The sequence below is a fragment of the Leucoraja erinacea genome, chromosome 8 (assembly GCF_028641065.1).
Source record: "Leucoraja erinacea ecotype New England chromosome 8, Leri_hhj_1, whole genome shotgun sequence".
Classification (NCBI taxonomy): Eukaryota; Metazoa; Chordata; class Chondrichthyes; order Rajiformes; family Rajidae; genus Leucoraja; species Leucoraja erinaceus.
The window spans coordinates 52,741,908-52,757,092 of record NC_073384.1 but is presented as its reverse complement, the minus strand read 5'-3'; the positions used below and the strand labels follow the sequence as shown (position 1 = coordinate 52,757,092).

The window sequence follows — 15,185 nt, the reverse complement described above, 5'->3', positions numbered from 1 at the left end:
AGCTGCTGCCTGCTGGGCAAATCACATTTTGTGCGTATCTGGAAACTGAATCAGCATTTGTCCCAGATTTACACCGCAATTGTGGCAATAATTAAAGACCAAGGTTTTTGACATCCAGAACTTTCATGGATGTGTGATCCTCCAGACAGCAAAAGTAGAGAACATTAATTAAATTAGAGTTGAGGAAAAACCGCTCCAACTAATTATAAATTGAAAAACTAACATGAGTTCAGACAATAAAGAAACAGTCCAAGATTGACACTGGCCTCTGGGATTTGTCTTCCTTTCAAACAGAGAGGTACAATCTAGTTTGAGAGTCAGTGTGGTACAGCACACGTACAGAACCTTCAGCCCACTTTGTCCATGTGGACCAAGTTGGCACCTATCTAAATTACTAAAACTCTGATCTTGACCACTTCCTGTTTTTCATGATTTCATAATTTTAGAAAAAATGCTGCCACTTACTGCTGTGATTTTTAGCCATCTTACTCAGTCCCCCCTCAATCTACTCAACTGTGAGTGCCCTTAATGTGGTTTGAAAATGAAAATGTGGTTGCTTTGAAATGCTGCAAATGGTGCAAATGGTTGTTGTTGGTGGTGGTTGCTTTGAAATGCTGCACTGCAAATGGTTGTTGGTGGTGGTTGCTGTGAAATGTTGCACTGCAAATGGTTGTTGGTGGTGGTTGCTTTGAAATACTGCACTGCAAATGGTTGTAAGTCTAAACTTGACAACTTCCTGTTTGCACTGTATATTGATTTTAGATAAAACGCTACCCGTTAGTCTGTGATTTTTGGCCATCTTACTCAGTCCCCCTCCGCTCATCAGGTGCAGAGGATTCTTCCCATCAATGAAAAATAAAAGGGTTATTAGTGTTTAAAAAAAATGTTGAGAATCTCTCTCATGTCAATCACGCCATGAAGGCCACACCCCTTCCAGTGGGAGGGGGGAGGGATTATAAAACCCGGATGCGTGGGTGTGGCTAAGTCTCTGCAAGATGGGGGAGGGAGAGGTCACGACTCTGTCTGTGCTGTGAATCAACTGAACACACTGAATGTCTACTGAACTGTGAGTGTGGTGTTTATATGGTTTTATGGTGGTTTGACCCTGCTTGAAATGGTATGAAACATTTGAATGTGGTGGCCTTGCACCCTGCATGAAACTGCACTTGAGTTTGGTGGCCCTGCGCCCTGCTTGAAGTGGTAGGAAACTGCACCTGAATTTAGTAGCCTTGCACCCTGCTTGAAATGGAATTTCAAGGAATAGCCATGAGTCAACTGCTGGCCCACCAGCCGTGAGTGAGCTGCCAGCATATCAGGCTTGATTGACTGAGCTGCCACCCCAATAATCCATTTGGCCCACAATGTCCATACTAGCCCTCTGGAAACCAGTCCCTTCAGCCTACAATACCCATACTAGTGCTCCAGAACCCCACCCCCCCGCCACTGGCCACCAATATTGGAATTGGTGGAGTGGTGGAATATTGCGTTGGGGACCAGCCCTCCCGTGTGAACATGGGACCCAACGGGTCCCACTTAGTCTAGTATTGGGCCAGTTCTATTTGTCTGAATTTGGTCCAGACACGTCTGAACCTTTCCGATCCATAAATGCCCAAATGTCTTTTAAAAGTCGTAACTGTATCCACTTCTATAGCTTCCTCTGGCAGCTCATTCCAAATACAGACAACCCTCTGAATAAAAGCATTGCCCCTACGGTCCCTCTTAAATATCTCCCCTCATGTTAAGCCTATGCCCTCTAGTTTTACAATCCTCTACCATGGGTGTTTACGTTATCCTGCCCTTCATGAACCTATACAGCTCAAAGAGGTCAACACTCAGTCTCCTATGCTGGAAAGAAGAAAGTCCCAGCCTATTCAACCTCTACCTATAATGCAAGGTAATATTCTGGTTAACCTCTTCTGCACCCTTTCCAACTTAATTAATCCTTATTATAGTTGGGCAACCAGAACCACACCAGGTATTCCAAGTGCAGTCTGACCAACAACTTGTAAAGCTGCATCATTATGTCCTATCTTTTGTACCTAATACCTTTCCCAATGAAGACAATCATGCCAAACACTCTTCAGCCCGCTGTCCACCTGCTTCATCACTTTTAGGGAACACGAGATGTATGAATTAGCAGAACTAGAATGTTTCCAATTCAACTGATGCTTTGACTCTTTATGTACCCAGACAAAATTCACTGATATTCAGCACTCCGCACTAGCAAACTTGAAATTAATGCTGCCTTGAAGTAGAAAATATGTAACTGACAAGTCGACAAGAAAAAGCAGACTGGATGATCTTGAATATCCTCATATTCCTGAATCACCCACAACACTAATTAGCCTTTCGTGACAGAAAGTTCAGTCCAAACAAGGGGTATTTCTGCACAAGAAAATATTTCAAATATCTACTGCACTGAACTGAATAATTTATATTTCAGAGTGCAAAACAACCCATTGTGGGGACTGCAATGACCATGTATAACATATTTTAAAGTGAACTGAATTGAAGCACTAAAGAGCCATAGAGTCCTACAGCGTGGAACCAGTCCTTTCAGCCGAACTTGCCCACACCGACCAACATGTCCCATCTACACTGGTACCCACCTGTCTGTATTTGGCCCATATCCTTCCAAACCTATTCTATCCATGTTCCTGTCTAATTGTTTTTTAAACTTTGCAATAGTCCCAGCCTCTGGCAGCTCCTTCCATACATCCACCACCGTTTGTGTGAAAAAGTTATCCCTCACGTTACTATTAAATCTTTTCCCTTTCACCTTAAAACTATGTCATCAGGTTCTCGATTCCCCTACTCTGGGCAAGAGACAGTGTGTCTATCCAATCTATTCCTCTCATGACTTTATACACCTCTATAAGCGCCCCTCATCCTCCTGTGCTCCAAGGAATAGTCCTAGCCTGGTCAATATCTCATTTCAAATAAGGAAGACAACACCTCATCTTTCACTTGACTTCAGGTCATAATGGTAACATTTCATATCCATTTTCTGATGTTTCAATTCAAATAAAGGCAAGCAAAAATAGATTTTAGCACTAGTGAAGATTTATCTGCACCGAATAACAAATACTCACTCTTCTGCACAGTCTATCTTTTGGTGCTTTCCCAACCTGTTAGACAAAAAAAAATCACCTCAGTACATGTCCTCATGATTAAGATGAGTGAAATTGGCCACATTTAGTCAGTCTAGAAACAATTAAGGTATTTCCTTATAAATCCATGTAGCAGGAAGGTATTGCAGTAATTAAAATCTGCAAAAATAAATCCTTCAATTCAATAAAAATTAATACCTGAAAAAGTAAATGAAATTTTCAACTTTATTTTGCGTTTACCTCACCACTGGGCAACAAGCATGGCAAGTCTGGTAATATATTTTTTATAATACTTAGAGTTGTTTGCAAAAAGCAAATGTAAAAGCATCCAATCACAGCAGCAAGAGAGTGGTCCAGTTTGACGGGAATGAATACATTTACTACACTATGTAGCAATGTTACAAAATTTTGAGATTTAAAAAATCAAGTCTGCAATTTATCCCATCAGATAAAGCATAACAATAAGTTTAATTTGACACCAAATTCACTTTCATATCTCAAGTATTAAAAAAGTTATGACCATTTTCATACTCGGAAATTAGCATCTTGTTCCCTATTGATTTTCAATGGACATTACAAAAAAGCTGTGATCTTGGATAGTCAAACGCCCATTTCTTAAGGAAAGATAAACATTTTTAAATAGCCTAAGTGACCAAAGATTATTCACAAATAATTAACAATATAACATGATTTTTATATCCAATTTATAGGCCAAATGGAAGGAATTTAGTGTTCAATTGCTGTCCCCATTTAAATCGGCTTGGGTTCATGTGGAACGCGCTGGTTTAGATGACATACATTTGCCCTCAAATGCCGAGAAAAATACTACACTAAAAAGCCCAAAATGAACTATTCGCTATAGATAACTTGATATATAGGGTTTTATATATGCCCCATTTAATGTAATAATAAGGTACATACCTTTATTGTTTTGCTTTAAAACCCTGGGGGCGAGAGGTACTGAGAACCATTTTAAAAACTATTAACTATATTAATGCCTATAAAACTAATAATAGCGACCGGGTCTTGCAGCGATTTTTCGTTAATGATTTAGGCTATTAGTACAGCCTAGTAAAAATCGCGTTTTAAACCCGCCCCCTCCAAACAGCGCCAAAATCGCCGACATGGCTGAGGGCAGATTCCCAATGACGATTCAGGTAGGTTTTGTAACATACCTACACTATGCTTCTGGATTATGATCCATACCATTATTGACTTTGTTATTGTGGGAGGGAGTACTGAGAACCATCTTAAATCAATGCATTGCTAGTCTACTTAGTAATTTCCAGTCACTTAAATTGTGGAATAAATACATGTGGATGACAACAAATCACTCAGCAGACAAACATACCGTCACAAATTATTCAGCTGACATTAAGGCCTCACATCCACTGGAAAGTTATTATTTTTCTGCTGAATTCTTCCATTTTTCAACATGCTCTTGGGCGTTACCACTGTTCCTGAATGTGATCTGAAGTTTTCTAGTCCACATTCATACTGATATTTACCAGTGCAAGATTACAAATAAGCGCTAAGATAAAAGAGTTTCTATCATCTAGATGACATACTTTTCTTGCCTCCATCGGTCAGATCATGGAATAGAAAAGTTGGGATGCTACGTTGTAACTTTACAAAACACTAGTTAAACCATACTTGGACTATTGTGTGCAGTTATACTCAACAGACGAGAGGAAAGATGTAGTTGTGCTGGAGATTCACCGGGATGTTGCCAAGATTGAAGCAGTATAGTTATAGGGAGAGACTGAATGGGTTTGTTTTATCTGAGTGAAGGCTGTAAAGGGGTGGCCTGATAAGAGATAAATAAAGCAAAGGGCTTGGGTAGGGTAAACATTCAGAATATTTTTCCCCTTGGCAAGGTATATGTTTCGGGATGGCATTCCTGCAGGCAATACCAACAGTAACGGGTGCACTCCATAGAGTAGGCATTGATCAGTATGTTGAACATAATGTAAATTATCCAATTTGGGCCCATCTTTACCTTATCCATAAGGTATGCAGCTGCTGACAGTCTCTTTACAATAAAGGTATTCCACATCATTACTGCAATACCTGCAAAGAGGGCAAGATACATATTACGACTTGCTCATAATATAAAAACATGAACATTAATGAGCAGATAAATGCAATCAAGATATTCAATGTCATGAAAAAAGCTTGACATCTAAACATAACTAAAACTCTGATCTTGTTATCTTCCGGATTGGCGGTCTATTTGCGCAAAAAGGGTTCGTGATAGCGCCACGATTTTTCACCAGTTCACTCTCCGTTCTCCCACGCTGCGAGTGCACAAAGTTTCGTTCCGATCAATTGAATGTCGTAAAAGTTAGCGAGGTTTAAAAATCCTAAAAAAAACGGGTAATTCTCCCGTGCCTTTCATCCGCAGTGCATTTAAAATGCGGAAGTATGTGCTGCTCACGAGCTGTCGACGATGCTTCAAGCTATCAGTGGGAACGGTCCGTAAAGGCAGCTGAAATTCTGCCTTTACACAGTGGACTGCGTGCATGTGCTGCACTGTGCATGCGCACCAGCCTACTGCGCATGCGCAAGTTTCTTGGCGGGTTTTTCAAAGATGGATAGTGATTACCTGAAGAGTTGCTCGAAGCAAAGTTACGAGGAAAAGACCAAAATAATTAAAAATAGCAGACCAACGCCGGAACTTCAAGAACTTCAACAGCGCAAAGGAACAAAAATAATTAGAACATATAAAATAGCTTGGTACAACAGGAAGCAAAGAGAGAAGAATGGATTTTGTGTACAAATAATATGGTAAGTAAATTTCTTTGAGCTATATGTTTTTTAAATACTTTATTAAGAGATAGGACCTATTGAAGACAAATTACTTGATAAAAGTCGAGAGAACAATCTGCGCATGCGCGGTTTTCAAGATTTTTAAAAGCCACTGCCTACCCTGACTAATAACTCACGGCACGTGCCTGACACACACCCTCCCACACATCCCTCCTCCCCCCTACACCCCTCCCCCCCCACACTGCTCCTGCCCACATACACACCTCCCCCCCACACACAACACACCCCCCGCCACCACATCCCCCTCCCCCACAACCCCCCTCTCCCACACACCCCCTCTCCCCACATCACCCTCTCCACCCCCTCCCATCCACACACACCCATCCTCCGCTCTCACCCCACCATTACACACCCGACTTCCCTCCCCTCCTCCCTTCCAACACTTGAAGAGGAGGGAGAGGGAGTGTTCGGGGATGAGGGGAAATGAGCCGTGCCTGCGCAGTTAGGGGCTATGGGTAAGTGTTGGAATATTGCTTTGGGGGAACGGGTTGCATTGGAAGAACGGGTGAGTGGTGGAATATTGCGTTGGGGAATGGGTTGAATTGGGGTACCAGGCCTACCATGTAACTGGGACCCAACAGGTCCTACTTTTTCTAGTTCTATAATTAAAACTGAAATTGCCAAAGCGTTAAAAATAAATCCTGCATTTAGAGATATGAGTGTAACAGTGGAATTGTGGACTAAGTGCAAGCATAGAACTAGTTTTCAAATGGTTCCATAACTAATGTTGAAATAACTTGGATAAAGTATGATTACATTCTGAATAATTCCAGCATTTCTACTGGGTCCTTCTTGAATCTAGTTTAAATTTGAAACTGTCACTATTACAATTTCTATTACCATTCTATTACCATTACCAATCTATTACCATTTCCACTGCTGGCTTTGCATAACACCACAGCCTTAAAAATCCCCCGAGTAAATATATAAATCACTCTACTTTTTTAGGCAGTGGCAGTTTCTTATCAATAATTTTCAGTTTATTAAAATAGCAAATTTCACTTGAAGGATGGGATGGGGAAAGCAATGCGTTCCTCGAAAACAATTACTCCCTCCACCCATGGCTATTCCTGTCATTGGGAAATGTATTGCCGGGTGCTTCACCGGCATGCTGCATGTTACAATTTTTCCCATTATGTAGTTAAGTGGCAAATGGAGCAAATTGGAGCAAACTGAAAATAAGTTACAGAACTATAATAAAACGAGGAGGGAGAGTGGAGCTGATGGGATTGCTCTATTGGGATAAGGCATATACTCGATGCACTGATTAGCCTCCTCCTGCTTCACAAGTAAGCAAATTGAAGTTAAGGAGAGCAAATTCATCAACATTACACATTTTTAGTTTCTGATGTGCAAAGCTAAATTTGAACCAATCAATGGGTGAAATGCCAGAAGATAACATTTATGAGGAACTTGTAGATGTGAGATTGACAATGGGGTGAAAAAGCCATATTCCAGAAGGACAGGTGTCAAATCACAGGAAGCATGGATATCGCTTGGAAAATGGAATCCCCCTCCCCCTCCCCCCCCACGCTGCCCGAGTAAATATTTCAAGGATGCCCAAATAAAAGACTCATCACGCCGATTGCAGAATTGATTTGGCCATACATTGCTAGATCGGATAAAGCCATTTCACAGGATCACTCTCTTCTGCTGAAATTATTCATTGCCCTATATTTATTATGAAGAATAATAATAACTGCAGTGTTTGTCTTGTCTGAATGAGTCCCCACTTCTCAGCTCTACCTACCTACCAGCAAACATAGGTAGTGTGGAAGGGAGTAGCACTGAGCTTAGAACAACCCGGCTTTGTGAAGTTGAGTAGAGCAGTCCCCGACAAAAGCTTCAAACTCCATTTTTATCAGAGGTTTAGTCAATCCTTCCAACTAGTAATTAATTAGATATGTATTTAAAAATATTTTCCATTGGGGATGTTTAAGGTAACATAACAGATACTAACCACGTTGAACATGACCATTGTCAACACATTTCAGATGGTCCACAGATCTGCTCAAAAAGCAGCCTTCCTAGAAGTCAAGAGAAAGCAGAGACTAAAAACATAGCACTTATCCAACTTTAAAGCCAGAAGAGTCAATATGAAAAATTCAAGTAAAATTATTTCATTAAATCATTATGAAAAAGTGAACAGAATAAAAACAATGAGAATTAAAAGCCTTCAAATGGCAACGTGAAAGTATTAAAATTCAATATACCTTTAAATTATAAGAATTAAACAACATTATTAGATTCAATCAAAATCAATATACACTTATTTAAAGTAAAAAAAACATTACAAAGCACTTCATATCACATATAATCACATGGAAAGACAATTAAGGGCTGTCCTAACCAAAAACCTTGGATGAACAGAGAGATCCACTCTCTGCTAAAGTCCAGATCGGTAGCTTTCAAGTACGATGATTCCACACTAAATAAGGCCATGTGTCATCTTTGCAAGGCAATCAGAGATGCCGATGGATTCCAAATCAAGCTGGGCACTTAACATAAGCAAGTGGTGCCGGACAACTGTGGCAGAGCCTGAAAACATTCACGGTCTATAAGATGAAGTCAGGAGCCATCTCAATGAAGCATCTCTGCTAGATGGATTTTATGCCCCTTTTGAACAGGTAAACAAAGCTCAACCTACACGAGTCCCCCTTTTCCCCAACTGGCCCACTCATCTCAGTGCTCGAGTCAGATCTGCTTTCAGGAGCGTAACGTTTCCGAAACCAGCCAGCCCGATGGAGTCATGCATCAACCAACTGGCCACAGTATTCAATATCTTCAACAGTCTTCTGTCCCCATCAGCTTCAAATAAATCTCAATTCCAGCCAGGAAGAAAAATAAAGTGACCCGTCTCATTGACTATCACCCAACAGCTGTAATAACTTAGGCCTTAACATTAGGAAGGACTTGGTTGATCTAAGAAAGCGAGGAGATGAACACAACCCTGTACTCAAACGGAGATAGTCGCTAGTTCTTAAGCATCCACATCACCATCAAAATAGCCTGAAGCCTTCACACTGATACTGGTGACCACAAAAGAACATCAGCGTAATTACTTACTGTATGAATGCGGAATACTCAGAGAGATTCATGTGAACAGGGAATTCCATCGCACCCTGGTATATATGTCAATAAACTAATCTCATCTGAAATGAGGGTGGGGGGGGGGGGGGGGGGGGGTGAAGTGAGGCGGCAAGGAGTCTGATTGGAAATTTAGTGAGTCCCTCCCTCAAAGTAAGAGTTTTTCCTGGAACCATTCCAATTCTCAGTATAGAGTTAGTTAATATGCCACAACTAAAACATCAGAGCAACACAAGACGTCAGAGTTGAAGGAATATTAATATCTAGGTTTGCACAACTAACACAGGTTATAAAGATGGAAGAGCATGTAATTTTGAGGTTAACAAGGACCCGTTGTGGGGCATGCATAAAAACATGATTGGTGGGGAGGATAAAATTTAAATGAGTTGGCATAGTTTTATATGAATTGGCACTGAGAGACTATGGTATATTGGAGCCTATTATTCATTCTAACTGCAAAAAAAAAAATTGATAAGATGTGGTGAAACAGAAGTAGAAGCATGAAGCTTCCAGGGGTTTGAAAGCAATAAGCCTATGTGAGGGAACAGATATGGGCTTTGAAGTTCTGGTCAAAGTAAGGAGCAGATTTCAAACTGTTTGGTTAAACCAGGGAGCAGCCAAACCAGGAGATAGATTGATGTTCCTATTGGCTGAACTAAAGAAACAACCTCTATGAATGAACTTCAAATTACCCTTCATGTTTGATCATCGGTAGACGAGACAGGATGCTCAGCCCCTGCACAATCGGGCATAAGGGGCAGTGGGACTCCGACAACAAACTCAGGAGACGTTATTTGTCATTGCATTAAAAGCGCTGGTTAATTTCTGCCTCAAGGTTCCAAGTCTATTCAAAAAAAGCATAGATTGCATTTCTAGCCTACTGAATTGTTCGTAGATAATCACTTGTCACCATGAATGAAGCAATTAAATGCCATTGAAGGATTCATTAAAAAAGTATCATTTCCATGTATTTAATATAGTAATAAAAGCAAGTGCATTATTACAGTATTTGATGTCTGAATAAAACATCCCCATAAAATATATTAATCAACACCAGTTTTCAATAAAATATCTAAACCAAGCTTATGAAGACTGAGATTTAAACATTAGCCCAGCACTAGCTTTCACACTGTAATTAATTTCAGTAGAACACAGAAAATTAAAAAATGGTATCTAAAAGGTTTTCTATTATTGTTACCTCTGGATCTTTGTTCCATTGCACTACATATTCCCAACAACAATGAGCATGAAGAACATCAGATTCTAGACTGTATGGAAATCGCTCATATGCCAATCGGAGAAATTCTGTAAGAGTAAAAATCCTTTAAGAAAACAAAACCATTCCCGACTGTTCCAATATGCACCTCCATATTAATGAGTAAAAGTCTCGAATGACTTTTAGAAGGATGAAAGGATATCTTATTGAAACATTTAAGATTATTAAGGGATTGGACACGCTCGAGGCAGAAAACAATGTTGGGGGAGTCCAGAACCAAGGGCCACAGTTTAAGAATAAGGGGTAGACCATTTGGAACGGAGATGAGGAAAAACATTTTCACCCAGAGAGTTGCGAATCTGTGGAATTATCTGCCTCAGAAGGCAGTGGAGGCCAATTTTCTGGATGCTTTCAAGAGAGAGCTAGATAGAGCTCTTAAAGTTAGCCGAGTCAGGGGATATGGTGAGAAGGCAGGAACGGGGTACTAAATGTGGAGGATCAGCCATGATCACAGTGAATGGCGGTGCTGGCTCAAAGGGCCGAATGGTCTACTCCTGCACCTATTGTCTATTGATCCATCCCCCATTTTAAATCAGACCCACACTCGCTGGCCACAACAAACCTAACCTCAGAATGGAAATTAAAAAGCACACAATTTAAAATACAACAGGTCTTTTACCCTCCAGAACCTGTGTGCCTCAGTGAAGTACTATCATTTTCAACTTGTTTAGTGTTGGGCTCCATACCTAGTATCCTTTCCAAGCCAAGCTCTCTGCACTTCTCATGAAAGAGAATGCTGTGCTCCTTTTCTTCTGGTTCTTCCGTACTTTCTAATCTCCTAGATTGATGGGCCTGTTTCAGAATACTTGGAGTAAGATCCAGTTTGAATATCCACTTGGCCACACCATCAGCAACAACCCCTGGGTATAGGTATAGACACAGTTAAGTACAACAGTTCACAGAACATTTATCTAAAGCCTATTTCTAATACAAATCATTTGTTAATTCTGGCCTGAGATGATATTGTTCCAATTATGGATACAAGTTTACTCATACACAAGTTTACTTGAACAGTTGGGCTGAGGACGGAAGCTCGGGGTCAAGACGGGCCGAAGATGGGGTCGACACGAGGACGGGGTTGTGCCGCATCGCTGAGAACTAGTCTGAAGAGGGGTCTCGACCTGAAACGTCACCCATTCCTTCTCTCCAGGGATGCTGCCTGTCCGCTGAGTTACTCCAGCATTTTGTGTCTATCGCTGAGAACTAAGAGGATCCGATGGGGCGTATGAAGAAGCGATGAGTACTTGATACAAATGGCAAAGTGTCATCATCGTCATCATCATTCACGCACAGAGACACAAGGAACTACAGATGCTGGAACCTTGCATAGGACACAAAGTGCTGGAATAACTCAGTGGGTCAGGCAGTATCTCCGGAAGACATGTAGAGGCAACTTTTCAGATTGGGATTGAGAATGAATGAATAAGTTTATTGGCCAAGTATTCACATACAAAGAATTAGCCTGGGTGCGCCGTCCGCAACTGACAATATGACATACAGTGACAGTTAGGAATGACACATAAAACATTAATAATAAAACATTATTGATTAAACATGTGAATTAAATAAAATAATTAAATGAATTAGACAAAATCATCTGAAGAAGGATCCCAAGACAAAACATTGTCTATACATGGTCTTCAGAGGTGTTGCCAGTTATTCCAGCACTTTATATTTTACTCACATGTGGGTGTTCACAAAACACGCTCATGAATTCAGAAATTACCTGACTAAATGAAATATAGAAACAGCAGTCCTTTCATAAGTTTTATTAGGAAATATAACATTTTTTAAAGGATTGGACAGGATAGATTCAGGAAAAATGTTCCCGATGTTGGGGGAATACAGAACCAGGGGTCACAGTTTAAGAATAAGGGGTAAACCATTTAGGACTGAGATGAGGAAAAACATTTTCACCAAGAGAGTTGTGAATCTGTGGAATTCTCTGCTACAGAAGGCAGTGGAGGTCAATTCACTGGATGTTTTCAATTGTTAGATTTTGCTCTTAGGGCTAAGAGAATCAAGGAATATGGGGAAAAAACCAGAACGGGGGTACTGATGTTGGATGATCAGCCATGATCATATTGAATGGTGGTGCTGGCTCGAAGGGGCGAATGGCATACTCCTGCAGGTATTTTCGATGTATGTTTCTAAAATGACAGTAAAAGACTATCTTGGTCAGCTGTCTGTGTGAAATTTGCACGTTCTCACTATGACCACATGGGTTTCCACCAGGTGTTCTAGTTTTCTCCCACATCACATTGACATGTGGGTTTATTGGTCTTTTTGGCTTATTGGCCCCTGTAAATTAACCCTAGTGTGTAAGGAGTGAATGAGAAAGTGGGATAACATAGATATATTGTGGAAAAAAAAAGACAAAGTGCTGGAGTAACTCAGCAGGTCAGGCAGCATCCCTGGCGAACACGTATAGATGATGTTTCGGGTCAGAACCTTTCTTCAGACTTTGGTTGGGCGGGGGAGGTGAAGAAAGCTAGATAAAAGGAGGGGCAGGTATGGGTGAATAATTACGAGGGAGGATTTTGATAGGCAGGTAGATGGACAAAGGCCAGAAATGAAAACAAAAGCTGAGAGACAAAAGGATCGGAAAAGTAACATATCAATGTTAGCTGGGATGCTACCTGACTCGCCCACTGGGTTATGCCCCTGTCCCAATTAGGAAACCTGAACGGAAACCTCTGGAGACTTTGCGCCCCACCCAAGGTTTCCGTGCGGTTCCCAGAGGTTTTTGTCAGTCTCCCTACCTGCTTCCACTACCTGCAACCTCCGGCAACCGCCTGCAACCTCTGGGAACCGCACGGAAACCTTGGGTGGGGCTCAAAGTCTCCAGAGGTTTCCGTTCAGGTTTTCTAAGTGGGACAGGGGCATTAATTCAGCACTTTGCGTTTTTTTTTTTGTAAATCAGTATCGGCAGTTCCTTGTTCTACTAGAAATAGTGTGAACGAGTGAAAAATTATGTTCATTATGGACTCAATGAGCGGAAGGGGTCGTTTCCATACTGTATCTTTAAATTATCTATCTTGGTCAGTTTGGACGAGTTGGGCCGAAGGACATATTTCCCTGCTGCATAACTCCATGACTATAACAGATTGTGGATCCTCAACAGCAAAGTCATGCAAATGAGAAGACTCTTACCTCTCCCTCCCTCCAAAAGCTTTTTCACAGAAATGCGGGAAAGTGGCTCAGAATGACCACAGGCTGGTTTATTCCCTTTGCTCTGAAGAAGTGTTTGGAGAACCAGGCAATCTTCAAGCTGTCTCAGCAACATATTCCAGTGCTCCATATCAAGAGATAGTGCTTCCCAAGAATCAGTCATTCCATCTGAAGCTTCAGTTTCCTGGATCTGGAAATCCAGAAAAATAAAGCCAAATCCGTGTTAGCAAGAAGATTTTTTTCCCCCCAACTATTGACAAGTAAAAAAAAAAAAATCAGAGGCCCTGCAACAAGAGGTGCCCTCAATTGATCAGCTGAGATCCAGCATTCAAACACCCATCTCTCACCAACAATTTTCAAATGTGATGGTATTTCCTTTATTTACTGTCTGCATTCTCCTTTCTCCTTTCTCCTCACCCAGCATCACCTTTCTTTATCCGCATATTTATAAATTGTTCATTTTTTTACCTAATTTGATCTCTGCTAAATTTGGGTTCCAGGCTGAAACTCAAATGATACTTAGAAACATAGAAAATAGGTGCAGGAGTAGGCCATTCGGCCCTTCGAGCCTGCGCCGCCATTCAATATGATCATGGCTGATCATCCAACTCGGTATCCTGTACCTGCCTTTTCTCCATATCCCCTGATCCCTTTAGCCACAAGGGCCACATCTAACTCCCTCCTAAATACTTCTCTTCAGGGGCCAAATTATTTGTCTTCTATGACAGTAAGATAAATCCTAAAATCAGAAGTGAATGAAATTCCCGCAATCGGCAAACGATTTCCAAAACATCCATTAGTTTTAAGCATATTAACCACAGTACAACATAGGTGTACTGGTTTGTGCAAATCTGTTTCAATGGCAAACGATGTTACTCACATCTTTCTCGGCCAGACTGTTTGTCACGCTTATAGACACACTCCTTCCAATAAGTGCAGCTAATAATGCTGCCCCAACATTCTCTGCCTGTGCACATGCAGTGCGCACTTGTTGCCACCAAGGAGAAACCGACTGAAAGTCCCATGAAACGTCAATGGCACCTGTAGAAAAACAAGAATTTCAGATTCGATCCAGTTTAACATTGAACATGGAGGTGTACAGCACAGGAACAGCCCTTCGGCCACAATGTGTGTGTCATGCAACATGATGCCAAATTAAATGAATCCCTTCTGCCTGTACGTGCTCCATATCCTTCTATTCCCTGCATACTTGGTGCCGACCCAAAAACTGCTTAAATGCCACTATTGTACCTGCTTCCACCAACACCCCTTGCAGCACATTTTAGGCATCCACCTCTCTGCATGTAAAGAAAACGTCGCACATATCTCCTTTGAACTTTTTCCCTCACCTAAAAGCCTCACATCACCAGAGATCTGGGTTTGATCTTGACTCGGGTGCTGCTTGTGTGGAGATTGCACATTTGTCCTGTGACTGTAGGTTTCTTCATGGGGCTCGGTTTCTCTCCCCTATCACAAAAACATACGGGCTTTGGCCTCTGTAAATTGTCCCTGGTATGTAGGGAGTGGATGAGAAAGTGGGATAACAGGTGACCTAGGGTGAACAGGTGATTGATGATCAACATGGACTCGGTGGGCCGAATGGCCTATTTCCGTGCTGTATCTCTAAAATATGCCTTGTAGCTTTTCATATTTTCACCTTTGAAAAATGTTTCCGACTGTCTATCCTATCCATGTCTCTCATGATTTTACAC

The 15,185-nt window shown here is 41.3% G+C and overlaps 1 protein-coding gene across 1 annotated transcript in view; it reads right to left on the bottom strand.

Moving 5' to 3' along the window:
- The window catches only part of rab3gap2 (RAB3 GTPase activating protein subunit 2 (non-catalytic)), a 68,504-nt gene that overhangs the window by 11,569 nt on the left and 41,750 nt on the right, over positions 1-15,185 (bottom strand). The window contains exons 23-29 of the mRNA XM_055639720.1: positions 14,354-14,514; positions 13,456-13,663; positions 10,989-11,162; positions 10,225-10,331; positions 7,900-7,966; positions 5,110-5,180; positions 3,093-3,128 (exon numbers count right to left, since the gene is read on the bottom strand). Of these exons, the coding sequence (XP_055495695.1) occupies positions 3,093-3,128; positions 5,110-5,180; positions 7,900-7,966; positions 10,225-10,331; positions 10,989-11,162; positions 13,456-13,663; positions 14,354-14,514 (824 nt within the window). The remainder of the gene's footprint in view (positions 1-3,092; positions 3,129-5,109; positions 5,181-7,899; positions 7,967-10,224; positions 10,332-10,988; positions 11,163-13,455; positions 13,664-14,353; positions 14,515-15,185) is intronic.